This window comes from Ranitomeya imitator, chromosome 3, assembly GCF_032444005.1.
Source record: "Ranitomeya imitator isolate aRanImi1 chromosome 3, aRanImi1.pri, whole genome shotgun sequence".
Classification (NCBI taxonomy): Eukaryota; Metazoa; Chordata; class Amphibia; order Anura; family Dendrobatidae; genus Ranitomeya; species Ranitomeya imitator.
Window position 1 is genome coordinate 751,268,481 of NC_091284.1, and position 14,358 is coordinate 751,282,838.

General features: G+C 44.2%; 1 protein-coding gene across 9 annotated transcripts in view; it reads left to right on the forward strand.

Annotated features, from left to right (window-relative positions):
• The first annotated feature begins 1,289 nt into the window (after window positions 1–1,289).
• SUPT20H (SPT20 homolog, SAGA complex component) overlaps window positions 1,290–14,358 on the forward strand; it is a 97,488-nt gene continuing 84,419 nt past the window's right edge. For 4 of the 9 annotated variants that reach the window (XM_069758943.1, XM_069758948.1, XM_069758950.1 and 1 more), the window contains exons 1-4: window positions 1,290–1,397; window positions 9,329–9,404; window positions 11,875–11,910; window positions 13,474–13,532. In XM_069758943.1, coding sequence (XP_069615044.1) covers window positions 9,402–9,404; window positions 11,875–11,910; window positions 13,474–13,532 — 98 coding nt within the window. In that variant the 5' untranslated portion in view covers window positions 1,290–1,397; window positions 9,329–9,401. Of the gene's footprint in view, window positions 1,557–2,548; window positions 2,641–9,328; window positions 9,405–11,874; window positions 11,911–13,473; window positions 13,533–14,358 lie in introns of those variants that run through there. The other 5 variants (XM_069758944.1, XM_069758949.1, XM_069758951.1 and 2 more) reach the window with 5 other exon arrangements.

Genomic DNA, 14,358 nt, shown 5'->3' on the forward strand with positions numbered 1-14,358 from the left:
TAATCACAGATTTGATCTGCCCCATACAGTAACACTGGGCCGAGTGCTCTGTTTGTCAGCAGAATTTGTATGTATCAGACATTTGTTCTATATTCTTTTGATATTCCTCAAATGTCACAAATGGTAAAAAGATGGTAAAATCCCTTTCATTTTTAGTGCGGCCTCTTCATTGGTTCAGAATGACAATATGGACTAAAAAAAAGTTGTGCCCCTCAGGATTAAAAGGTGCTGAAAAGCCTGAACCTGTGAAGAGCAAGTCATCTTTTACAAAGAAATGTCTATGTTTAATCTTCGGATCGCTTTAGTTAGCGTTTTTTTCAGGAGCAGAATCTGCCTGAAAAAGACATAGGCCCAGATTCACCAGGACCTGTGAATTTCTCGCCAGTCTTGATGAGGGGGCGTGTAGGAATTAGGCGTTCCCGATTCATTAAGAGGCCTCCGTGTCCCACGCCACGGATCCTACTCCAGTCCCCCACATGCTGCGGAAAAAAACGCGCGGAAACGTAGCGGTGTTTATTCTGCAGCATGTCAATTCTTTGTGCGGTTTACACCTGCTCCATAATAGGAGTCCGCAGGTGGAATCCGCACAAAAGAAGCATGAAAACCGCGGTAAATCCGTAGAGCAGATTACCTGCGGATTTACCAAAACCAGTGAGGAAAAATCCGCAGAGTAATCCGCAACGTGTGCGCGTAGCCTCAATGTTTTGCGCCACTCTGAGCTGAGGCCGTTGTGCGCACAGACACTAGAGACTTCAGAAACATTCAGGCCCATGTACCTAGTCTGTCGCTCCCCGTCTCCCGCTTAGATTGTAAGCCCCTGTGGGCAGGAACCGCAGCGATCACAATGCAACAGGCGGCAGAAAACCAACCCTGCGGCCAGATTCCCAGCGGCACAATGCAGTGTCCAGACAGAGGTGCCATGCAGGACTCTAGGAAAGCTGGACGGCAGCACTTCAACCGAAATGAATGGTTTCTCATGGTTTTCCCAGGAATAAATGTACCTAATGCAAGGAAGTTTACTTGCAACTTTGCAAATGTTTTACTTTTGTTAAAAGAATATTTAGAAAATAGGAGTTAACTTTTTTTTACATTCATTCATTTCTATTTTGCTACGATGCAATTACTATAATTTACAGCACAATAAAATGATACAGAGAAAAAAACAGCGGCCTTCTCTTCATACAACTCTTCAGTGACTGAGCAGCAGCTGTGTACATGGAGGCACCTGGAGCTTAGTGTTGTCTTATTGTAAATAAAGCTATCCGCGTTTGACTGGTTCGCCGCAAGGCCTCTCGGGATATGTAGTCTACGCCATGTATTGTCTGCTGTTCCGCCTCTGCCTGCTAGACCGGGACATCACGGATCAGGAAGGCGGGCGGGCTGCCCACACTGGGAAGGTAAGCGGGATGTTACCCCCTATAACCGGCTCGGTGCCGCCTGTAATCGTACAGAGCAGATCTGCAGGCGGTCGCACAGAGGCGGCTCGGTCAGTGCTGTGCATTGGGGTTCCATTGGCCTCGGTAGTAATGGTGGCTTCATTCATCTTCTGCTGTTGGGTGAGCGGGTGTAGGTGGGGGGTCACCCTGATTAACCCCTCCGTATCCGGCGCAGGCAGGTCAGTGGGCTGTGTGTCCTGCCATGATCCGTGCGGAGCCCATTGACTTCTATGGGGGCGGCTCCTGTACAATCACACCAAGCGGTAACTTCAGGTTTTTCCTGGACCAGCCAGAAACATAACAACGCCTGCACCCGACCCCTACACTCTCCTAATGCAATCTCTTGATATCTGGCTACTAACATCACACCGTGGCTCCCGGAGTGTGCGGTAATCCATTAACCCCTCATATTCCCCATCTGGCGGGGGAATTTAGGCCTCTTGGTTCTGAAGTGTCGCCGCTTTCTGGGACCCGCTGATCCTGTGATATACCCCGGAGGTCTGCCCGGCCTGTATTTTGGGGTATATTAAAAAAACAAAACGTCAAAGACAGGTCAGACCGCTCATCGGGGGCCATAGATTGGGCAATCCGTAGACAAAGTCGCCCTGCCGTTAGAAAACTTTTATTTGTTTTTTTTTCCTCCCCATCTTTAAAGAGCCATAACTTTTATTTTTTTTGTTCATGAAGATGAAGGAGGGATTAATTTCTTTTTATTTGAGAAGAATAGTTGATAAAATGGTCATTGAAAACATTCTGTACTGAAGATGGGGGAAGCCAAGTGGGGTGAAAAGCAAAATGCAACTCCGACATTTGATTTCTGCAGTGTTCATTGTGCGGTAATAACGATCCGGTAATGACATGATTCTCCAGGCCAGCGTGACTACAGCAATCCCAAACCTGTTTTAAAATATATATATATATATATATATATATATATATATATATATATATATATATATATATATATATATATATATATATATTTTTTTAATATTGTGAATTTAGGAATTGATAACTAACCAAGCTTTTTTTTTTTTCATACAAAGTCCTATGACTTTTTTTTTTTCTTTTATTAATTCTCCTGTTAATTGTCTTATTACAGACCGCATGTTAATCTGCCCATGTATACCTGTCCTCCTCCTCTTCATCATTTTCTGCTTTCCGGACTGTATGGAACTCTTGCCTGTTGATGCTGTTGCAGGAGGTAGTTTGGATTTTTTGCAGGGTCATGGTTTTACCTTGCTTTCAGCCACTCTTTTCACACCATGGGGTCCTGTAGCTTTCACGCTTTGGACCTCCATGAATTCAGTTCATATGCAGATGTCGTCCCTCCTCCCCCTTATACAGATGTGATTAGAGGCTCGGGTTGTGTGTCCCATTTGTTTATCCTTCCACCAGAATACAATATTATTACAATGGCTCTTGTTTTCAAAACTTTGTGTTTTTAGAGGGATTGTTGTTTCAGGGTTTATTTGTCTTAAAGGGCGTGTCCTGCCTAACGACAAGTCTGCAGTCACTTTGACTGTAGACTTGCTAATCCTCTCAGTGCACGTACTACGCACTGTGAGGAATCGCTGCTGTACACGCCAGGAACAGCAAACACGTGACTGCAAGTATTCGTTGTGGAAACTGCCTCCCATAATCCGACTGGACTGATTCCAGTGAGGCTGGAGACAGTCTCGTCTCATTTTGGCCAGGAATATGCATATCGCATACTTGCAGTCACATGACCACCTTTCTCGGCGCTGACACCAGCGAATCCTCACAATGTGCACTGGAGGACTCGCAAATCTACAGTCAGTGTCTGCAGGACTTCCCCCTTTAAGGTCGCCATACACATTAGGCTAACGTTTGCCCAAACTCTCCATTAACACATGATGTTTGGGGAGACAAGGATCCGACATGTACGAGTTCTGATGGCCGATCCTTTCTCTCTGTGTGGTAAGTCTGGCAGCAGCTCTCTCATAGAGAACATGAACGCGCTCAGAGTGGTCACACTACGTCTTTTTTTTTTTTTTCAGGCAGATTCCCCCTGAAAAAGCTAAAAAGAAAATGCCAAAAATAATGATCATATGCACGGCAAAGTCAAACCGACCTGCTGTGCGCATGTTCCGTCTTCTCACTTCTTTTAACCACCTCAGACTTCGAAAGCCGCATAGCGACTAAGAAGTGACTGCTCCTTTCTTCAGGTGGCTTATATGAAATAATAATAATAATCCCGCAAAGGGTACACTTGAGGAAAGACACCGCCACTGTTTTCCTGAGGCATTTTCAGCTTGAAAAGCGATGCGGGTCCCCTCTTCTGAAAGACTTGGCGCGCACATACCCTTAGCTGACCTTTTCTGGGAAAGGCGGGAGAGACAGCCATGTGATGTGTATGGGGGGCTTTAATCTGACCATAAACATGATGAAAGGCAGCTGAAATTGGTAATTGTGACCCACTAGGCCGACCATTGTTTTGAAAGTACCAGTATTGTCTGACAAAAAAAGTGATCTGCAAGGTCAGAAATTTTCGGTCGTTAACTGAAAATACCTGGGAATAGCAGACCGATGGCGTCCGTGCAGGCCTACTGTGTTGCTTTTTCTTCCTTTTGCCCCCTATTCGGTCAGGTATTTGGTGGGCCGGCCATTTGTTTGACTGCAGTGAGGAAGAATTATTGGATTCTTCGGTTCATGCTGAGCACCAGGCTCGGGCCGCACGGTGACATCTGAAACACAATGTCGCATTGCAATCTGTGACGCCGTCATAAATCTTTCTAAATATCTGACTTTTTTTAAAATTTATGTCGCTGATCACAAGCCGCAAATAGACGTCCGTGCAGTGCGACTTAGACTTGCTGACAAGTTTCACTAATGCATATAAGAAAACAAAGAAAAAGGAGGCATGTACAAAGTGGGGATCACCACAATCTAATTAATACAAATATGATAAATTTTTATTAAAGACGCAAAGCACAAAACACTGCACAAAAACTTTAAAAACACATAAAATAACCATAAACATGGTAAGTACAAAGACCCATAATGGGGTCTATAACCCTGGTTCAAAAAACACACCCCCACATACAATAACGTGTTCACCACCAATATAATATACTGAAGATAGATACACCATGCCCTACCAGAGGCAAAGATAGTAAAATATGCGAACCTATACTTGCATATAAGCAATAAGTGCCCAATCCAATGTACCCATACAGAAAATATGAGCACAAGGGTAACCCCCAGTGAATCCTAGGGATACAGGTCTGGTGTAAGAGCACAGAAAATCTAACATACCAAGGTAGAAGAAGGTATCAACACTGTGTAAGGCTCGGCCCCGGTCCCAATAGGGTATCAAGGGATACTGAAGGACAGGCAAGGAGGGTGGAGAACCAGGGCAGAGAACCGCCCGACGCGTGTCGCCAGAGAATCTGGCTTCCTCAGGGGCAATGAATACAGTGCAAGTGCCCGCATTATAAATGCCCATTAATTATATGAGGCTAGGGACAGCTGGTACCTGATATCCAGCGTGTAAAACATAGCGGCGATGCTGGCCGGAGAAGACCGGAAATGATGAAGGACGCCGGCGTCTGCGCAGTGCAATGGAACTCCTAAAGTGAGAAGTTCTCTACATGCGGGCTGTCCGCAAGTGCGCATGCGCCAATCGGCGCTGAAGGATGCCGGCGTCTGCGCAGTGCAGCGCAGCTATAGAAGGGAAAAGGAGATTTCCTATGTGCGGACTGCTGGCAAATGCGCATGCGCCAGTCGGCGCCTGCGCACTAGACACAGTAAGTCCGTGTAAAGACTCTCGGCCGAGAGTGAAGAAGAGGAGGAACCCCTGATAAATACTGTAGGGAAAAGATAGCAAAATAGGCTAAATGTAGTGCACACAGGGCACAGAACTAGCACACTTCTACCAACAAAGGCATAGTGGTAATGATATTCAAATGAGGGGCAAACTACAAAGAGGTTTAAGGAGATAGCACCAAAAGACTCAGAGGAAAGTGTATTTACAGAATACAGTATTATAGACCCCATTATGGGTCTTTGTACTTACCATGTTTATGGTTATTTTATGTGTTTTTAAAGTTTTTGTGCAGTGTTTTGTGCTTTGCGTCTTTAATAAAAATTTATCATATTTGTATTAATTAGATTGTGGTGATCCCCAGTTTGTACATGCCTCCTTTTTCTTTGTTTTCTTATATACATGTACTTGTGGCATGTGATGGGAGATCCCTTGTAGTGGTGCCCGCCAGCTTTCACTTTTACAAGTTTCACTAATGCAGCGTGTGAGCGGGTAGCCCCGGCCTCATGGCGCCAATTTCCATCAGTCTTTGGTCGCTGTGTTGGTTATTACCATCCGTGTGAAACCAGTGATTTTTTTATGTATGCCAAAAATCAAAAAGAATTTGCAAAGCTTTACAAAGTTAAACACGGAGAACATGCGTGATTTTCACAGACTCGTAGAATTGTATGGGGGCTTTGATCCATGAGCGGATGATAAATGGATGCCTCTGTTTTTGGTCCGCAGAAAATTACGGACATGTCCGATGTAGATCCAATCCCGGGGTCGGAATTTCATGGATTTTCACAAAGGAGAAGACGGAGAACATTTTTTTTTTTTCTTCCATTTAAAAAAAACAAAACAAAAAAAAACGGACCACACATTGATCAAAATAATTGGTTCATCTTTTTGGTACCTGAGATAATCAGACACTTCTGTTTGAGGCCCGTCCGTTTTTTGTGTACAACTGCTAACTGTAGTTTTCACGGTTAGTCCCCCGTACCTGTTTTTTCAATGTGATTTTTTATTTTTTATTTTTATTGGCCAACTAATCATTGCAAAATCATGGAGAAATGTGATCTTCCATGGCATTACTGCAATGATTGATCTAGTGAGAGACTCTGCACAGCCCCTATTCTGACTAATAAAACATTTCTGTGTATTAAAAAAAACAGGTACATGCCTGCACAAGGCAATCTTGCCTTCCGCAGGAGTGTCCTATGGAGGACAGAGAATGAACTTCAATCCAATATTGCAGCCAGCGGGTAAGGAAAGGGTGAATCAAAAACACCAAAACCCCGCCTCCATGGCTGAAGATTGTTCCCTCCAAATTCAGGTGACAGTGTCCCTTTAAGGTCATGCCGCAGCATCTCAAAGGGATTAAGTCCTTAGTGACACCAGGCCAATTTATATTAATGTACAGCTGACAGCTGCTGGATTGTCACCCATCAGTAAAAATACATACTGGTGGTCACTAAGGGTTTAAGGTCATTGCTTGACTAGGCCACTCCAAAGTCTTAACTTTGTTTTTCTTAAGCCATTCAGAGGTGGACTTGCTGATGTGTTTTGGATCATTGTCCTGCTGCATAACCCAAGTGCGCTTCATCTTGAGGTCCCGAACAGATGGCCAGACATTCTCCTTCAGGATTTTTTTTGTTAGCTGAATTCATGGTTCCTTTTACGACAGTCTTGAAACAGCAAAACAGCCCCAGAACATCACACAACCACCACCATATTTTACGGTTCGTATGATGTTGCTTTTCTGAAATGCTCTGTTACTTCTATGCCAGATGTAATAGGACATACACCTTCCAAAAAGTTCAATTTTTGTCTTGTCAGTCCACAGAGTATTCTCACAAATATGTTTGGAATCATCAAACTGTTTTCTGGCAAAACTGAGACGAGCCTTTGTTCTTATTGGTCAGCAGTGGTTTTTCTCTTGGAACACTGCCATTCATTTTTCCCCAGTCTCTTTCATAGGCCCGGGGTCACACTTGTGTGCGCAATGTGAGAAACTCGCACGAGTCTCTCGCATCAATACCCGGCGCTGCCACCGGCACACGGGACCGGAGCATTCAGCTGCATAGAAATACATGTTCCGAGTGTTGGCCGCAGTGCTGGGTATTGATGCGAGAGACTCGTGCGATTTTCTCGCCTCACACTCGCAAGTGTGACCCGGCCTTATGGTGGAGTCATGAACACTGACCTTAACTAAGGCAAATGAGGCCTGCATTTCTTTGGATGTTGTTGTGGGGTCTTTTGTGACCTCTTGGATAAGGTGCCACTGCACTCTTAGGCTATGTGCACACGTTGCAGATTATTTGCGTTTTTTTTAGCGTTTTTGCGCTATAAAAACGCTATAAAACCGCAAATAATCTGCATACACTAAGCATCCTATCATTTTTAATGAAATCCGCAATTTCTGTGCACATGATGTGTGTTTTTCCGCATGAAAAACGCATTGCGGAAAAATAATGAACCTGCTCATTAATTTTGCGTTTTTTTTTTTCGCGGTTTTCCCACTGTCTAATGCATTGGGAAATGTCTGGGAAAAACCGTGTCAAAACCGCGCAAAAAACGCATGCGGATTTCATGCGGAAATCTGGCAGAAATGTCCGGATTTCCACAGGAATTTTCTGCATGAATTCCTGAACGTGTGCACATAGCCTTAGGGTATTTTTGGTCTGGCAGCCACTCCTGGGAAGGTTCACCACTGTTCCATGTTTTCGCCATTTGTGGATAATGTTTCTCACTGTAGTTCGCTGATGTTCCAATGCTTGTGAAATTGCCTTATAACCTTTTCTAGATTGATAGATCTCAATTACTGGTACTTTGTTTCTCATTTATTCCAGAATTTCTTTGGATCACGGCATGATGTCCAGCTTTTGAGGATCTTTTGGTCCACTTTACTTTGTCAGTCAGGTCCTAATTAAGTGATATCTTGATTGATAGTGTTTTAGTAATTTGGTACCAAGTGTGCTAGATGTGTTAGTATTCAGGCTTGCGTGTGGCTAGGCAATTTGAAAGCAGCTTCCCAAAGATTAACCATAGTTAATTTAGATGTAAAGGGGGCGTTTTCCCACAGAACCCTAAGGTTTGGATTTTGGACCTTCCTTTTAAAATCTTCATTTTGTGTTAACGTCTAACATTTACACTGGTTTCGTTATCTGAAACATTTAAGTGTGACAAACATGCAAAACAATAGAAAATCAGGAAGGGGGCAAACACTTTTTTCCTAAACTGTATTTCTGTGCAGCTGTCATGTTCGGGTCGGGAAAACCGTCGGCCAGTCTGTGCAGTGCGTTCCGATGTTGCCATGACTTATACGGCCGTCTGACTCTACCCATATATAGAGTTGTTTCCTTTTATTGAAATCCTGTCTGTGATGAAAATGAGACTGCTGAAACGTCACTAGTGTAAGACAGGAAGTCTATTAGACAACCTGTTTACTTCACAATACTTTTTAAAGGGTTGTCCTGTCCTAAACTCTGGTGATGGCCTATTTTTAAGATTGGTCGTTAATCAGTGGAGGCGCAACACCCATTCAGCTTGCGCCTGTGGCAGCCGGATGTGCAGAGCACTGCTCCATCAACAGACTAGTGCCTGCCAACTAGTACTACATGTCCACTCCCCAGTCACGTCTACATGGAAGACATGGGGTCCATTAGTAGCCCCAATTACAGCAGTGTGCAGGGGCTTAAACTGCTGTGATTGGAGCCATCTCTGATCAAAGCAGCTGTGCAACACACCCTATACCTGACGGAGAAGGCTGAGCTCCCCAGTTTGTCGACCGCTGGTGCCGGCTCTGGGATCAGTCTATATATTGACAATGTATGTATATGGGTCGTTCAGTCCTAGGAGCCAGGTTGGCAGTTCTTCTATTCTAGATGATATAGGAATGGATGACTGAAGGCTAGCTATGCTTTGCAAAATTGCTCTGCACCAGAAGGAAGAAGTCTCCGTAGTGCCACTCTGCACACACGACAGAAGCCATTTCTTCCTTCTGGGGGAGAGCTGGTTTGTTTACGATGAATAAGGAAAAAATGCATGGAGCAAGCCACAGAAACCAATGACTTATTACAGAAATGTCCTGTATACTTTGGTCTTACCTCTGCTTTTATTTCAGCACACTAATCACTAGAGCTGAAGGTGACCATGATGACCCACATAGTGTGACTTGTACCTCTGACCAGTTCACAATGGTGAGTAGCCTTATTGTATAGTTTTGTGACCCTACCGTGGATATAAAAAGTCTTCACACCCCAGTATAATGTCTTGTGTTTAAAAAAAAAAAATTAAAAAATCCTACCAATAAGAATTTCAGAATTTTTTCCACCTTTAATGATGACCATAATCGGTACAAATCTATTGAGGAATAAATTGAAATCTTTTCAATTGGGGGAAAAGAATAACAATGATGAACTAAACTATTGTGGTTGCATAAATATGCACACCCTTAAACTACCGTATTTTTCGGACTATAAGATGCACCCCAAATTTTCAGAAGGAAAATAGGGGGGAAAAAAATGTGTCAAATAGGGGTCCTTTTTAAAGTCTGAATTGAGCTTACCGGAGGGGGATCGGCAGTGCTGGTGGAGCGTGGTCACAGGGGGTGTTCGGTGGTCCGGCGATATGACTCTCTTCCCAGGCTGGTGCGGCAGGTGCGTTGGCCTCCGGGAAATCCCATCCCAGGCAGGTGCGGCTGGTGAGATGGCGATGCAGGGGGGCTCCATCGGCATTTTGTGAAAGTCCGGAGGCGCCGCACATCCATTTCTGCGATGTGGTGGCCTCCGGGATAATGGCCGCCGGGGGCGGCGCATGCTCAGATTGAGATCTCGATCTGAGATCTCAATCTGAGCAAGCGCTGGCCCCGGTGGTCATTTTTCAGGAGGCCACCACATCCAGAAATGGATGTGCGGGGCCTCCTGGCTTTCACAAAATGCCGGCAAAGCCCCCCCCTGCACCACCGCTGAACCTGCTGCACCAGCCTAGGAAGCGAGTGTGATCATTGCCCGGCAGCATCGGACCGGGACCGCCGCAGAATCGCCCGACTCCTGCTGCCACTTAAGTATTTGTAAGTATATTCCGACTATAAGACGCACCACCATTTTCCCCCACAACTTTTGGGTGAAAAAGTGGGTATTAGTCTGAAAAATACGGTAATACTTTGTTGATGTAACCTTAGACTGACTTCTTTCATAGACTCCTGCTGAAATTGAATTTTTTCAGCATGGCACATGTGGAATTGGTGATCAGTAGCGTCCAAAAATGTCTGAGATGATCTGTGTACAGCGCCCTCTTCAGATCAATTCCACAGGTTTTCAATTGGATTCTGGTCTGGGCTCTAGCTGGGCAATTCCAAAACCTTAATCTTCTTTTGGCAAAGCCATTCCTTTGTTGATTTGAAGGTATGCTTTGGGTCATTGTGCTGAAAGGTGAAATTCCTTTTCATCTTTTCAGCAGAGATCTGAAAAAACAGCCCAAACTATAATGCTGCATCCACCTTGCTTCCATGTGGGTATGGTGATCTTCTGGTGATGAATAGTGTTGGCTTTGCACCAAACTTACTTTTTGGAATTATGGACAAAACAATACCTTAATTGAACCTTGGTCTGATAAGACCTTAATACATTTTCCCACATGCTTTTGGCAGACTTGATTTAGGGATTTGGCAAAACATACCAAGGCTTAGATGGTTTTTCTTGGCAAGTTAAAGGATTCAATCTTGCCACCCTACCCCACAAGCCAGACATAAAACCAGTATTCTTCTTATCTCATACAGTGCACAACCATTACTTACAGAAATGCAGCTCCTTTAATGTTGCTGTTGGCCACTTTGCAGCCTCCCGGACCAATTTTCTTCTAGTCTTTTCATCAATTTGTTGTAAGTGACGTCCAGTTCTAGGTATTATCACTGTTGTGCCAGACTTAAACCACTTCTTTTTTTGACTGTCTTCACTAGTGATGAGCGAGTATACTCGTTGCTCAGGTTTTCCCGAGCACGCTCGGGTGGTTCATTACCAACAGGGCTGTCCACTGTGGTGGAGTCGGTATAAAATGGATTGACTATGACTTCCAAAATATATAATAAATTTGTACAGTAGTTCGGTGCAGGATGTGCTGTACATTTTTCATAATTGGGGAAAGTAATGAAATGTCCTATAAATATTTGTTCTGTTCCTGATCTGAGGATCTCGGCTTTTGGTTGACATGAATCTGTGCTGTACTTTATGTATATGCTCAGTAGTGATCAGGGCTGGGAAATTGGAATCTGGGAAATTGAGGAGTCGGAGGTTTGGCTTACTGACTCCACAGCTCTGATTACCGAAAGTGGGAACCTCACCGATATGATATTAATGGGTTGACCTAAGAACTGACCATCCATAACAATCTTCAGAAGCGACCTTTTAAAGGCACAGCCATTGGCTTTGTGTGTTGAAATAAATCTTGCTTCTGTGTCCTGTATGTTCTCGTTTGGTTTACATCGGTGATGGCCGCATGCAGTAATCTCGCTGTGGTATCGTACTGCCGTGGCTGCCCATCACTGACCCGTACAGTAAACCTGTATCAAGGATCCGAGATCAGTTGACAACTCCACAACTGAGACATTTTCAGAGTTAAAAAGCTTATTAAAATGTGAGTTTCTGACTGTTCATCTTATTTTGTTTCCAGCAACAGACGTTGGAGTTGGCCCTGGATCGGGCTGAGGTAATTCTTTTCTATTCTCTCCTTTCTTAGTATATATAGGAAGCCATGAACAGCAGCCAGTTTAGGAGACCTGTAAGAGTATAGACTTTAGGCGTTTCCCATATTGTAGGGCTGGAAGGATGTAAAGAAAATCTATATATAATATTAGGAAGTTGCATATAAAGCAATTCCCTTGTGTTACACCTGAGTTTCTCCCTATAGCAATGCTTACCGTATCTCAGTGTTTTGTAAAAAAAAAGCCTGTGACTTTGCTTCGATAACTCCCCCGAGCCCTGTAAGTGCAGATCAATCTACTGACCATAGAGGGATATTCTTATGCAACTATTGAATCGGTATATACACCGGGTGAAATAAGTATTCAACATGTCACCAATTTTCTGAGTAAATTTATTTCCAAAGCTGCTTCTGACATGAAATCTTCACCAGATGTTGGTAACTTCCCATCCAATCCACACAGTGCAGGCAATGAAATCAATCCATAGATGTCCATAAATTATGTGTAATAATAAGAAATGGCACAAGAGAAAAGTATTGAACACTCTTACTGAAATATATTTAAGCCTTTATTGATGATAACGGCTCCAAAACGTCTCCTGTATGGAGAAACTAGTCGCAGGCATTGCTTAGGTGTGATTTTAGCCCGTTCTTCCACACAAAAACGCTCTTAAAGTATTTCAGGTTCTGTGTGCTCCTTCTATGAACTCTGAGCTTTAGTTCCTTCCATGAATTATTAGATTTAGGTCAGGTGATTGGCTATTTTTTTTTTTTTTTTTTTTAGCAGCTTTATTTTCTTTCTCTGACGCAAATTGCGTTTACTTGGTTCTTTGTTTGGGATCACGGTCTTGCTGATAAGTCAACCCTCGTTTCATCTTCATCAGATGATGTACAGCTCCGCAAGTGAGAACTTGCGGACGCCGGTAACAGCTGATCATCAGGTTTGCTGGGTTTTGGACTTCGGCCCATCAAACATTGATGACTTATCCTGAGGATAGGTCATCAATCAAAAAGTAGTGGTCTTTAATAAATGAAGCATTCATACTTGCCAATTCCACCATGGCTGCTCCTCGGTACTGTTTCCATTGGGGGGGAGTCTTATGACATCAGCAGCCATGTTTTGTCCAAGCCAGAAGAGCATGTAGGGAAACAGTTTCTTGTGGCTCAGATGTAATGTGACTGTGACAGGCCACTGATTTCTGCATTGGTCACCTGAATACCGTGGAGACCGGTGGGGGACACTGGCCGCAGCATCGGGGAGCAGCCAGGGTCATGTTGGCAAATATGTGTTTTTGTTGTTTGAGTAACATAGACCTATTTTTAGGATAATAAAAAGTAGGGGACAACCCCTTTAATTCCTAGAATATCTGTAAAACCATTTTCCTCATATACTGAAAAATGAAGAATATTAATGTTCAGCACATGTGAAAGAGGAAAATTGCTCTCAGAGCTTAAATAAAGTGAGTCTCTTAAAAATGTTTTTACAATATGCTGATCTGACCAGAAGGAGAAAAAAAAACTTGACAATAATGAAATTTTATACCAGAGCTCCTTTTTACTATTTTCCAGTATGTCATCGAGAGTGCCAGACAGAGACCTCCAAAACGCAAGCATTCATCGGGGTCGAGGTGATTTCCAGTCTTCCTTGCCTTTAGTAATGTGTGATGGATGTGGCGGCTATTGTGGTGTACACAAGGAAGCGTCCGTTCCATGCATGTTGGGCCGTTTCCATTTTAAGCACAATTTGGTCCACAAGGTTCTCAGGCTAAAACCTCTTTTCCTCTTGCCTACCAGTTCTCAGGTTTCCTGCTTTTTTTTTTCTGGCTGGTTTCAGCTGCTCATATGGAAATCCAGTTATGTTCAGAGGGAAGCGAGCGCTGAGTGCCAGTAGATGTGTGTTAGTAAGACGCTGCTGTGTGCGGGCCAGGTGTGCACAGAAACAGATGTCACCGCGCTCGCTGGCACACTACTAAATGGGACACCGACCGGACTACGTGGGCTTGGCCTCATCTGGAAACCTCCTTATAGAGCCGTGTTATAATAGATGGCTCCTATATTGTACAAGCATCTGTATAGACCCCCGTGATCGTGCTTCAGAAACTAAGCACACACTCTTTGATCTATGATTTATTCAGTCGCCATGACAGCACAACGAGAGAGGGGATCCGCCCTTCAGGGACAGGAAACCTCAGACATAAAAGGGCGGCACCTCACTCACCCGCCAGTTGGTTTCCTGTCCCTGACAGTGGAACCTCTTCAGACAGGCCCAGAGAAGAGGGTTGAAGATAGAAGCTATCCCACTCCTGACAGGCCGATGCAGGTAGCGGGGGTCCCCTACCTCGGCCTGATCAGGGGGATGGAAGCACCACACGGCAGGGGGACTGTCTGTGTAGGTGACAGCAGGAGGAAGCAGCCCTAAGCGGGGGGCTTGACTTCTGTGGTGCCGCTGTTCAC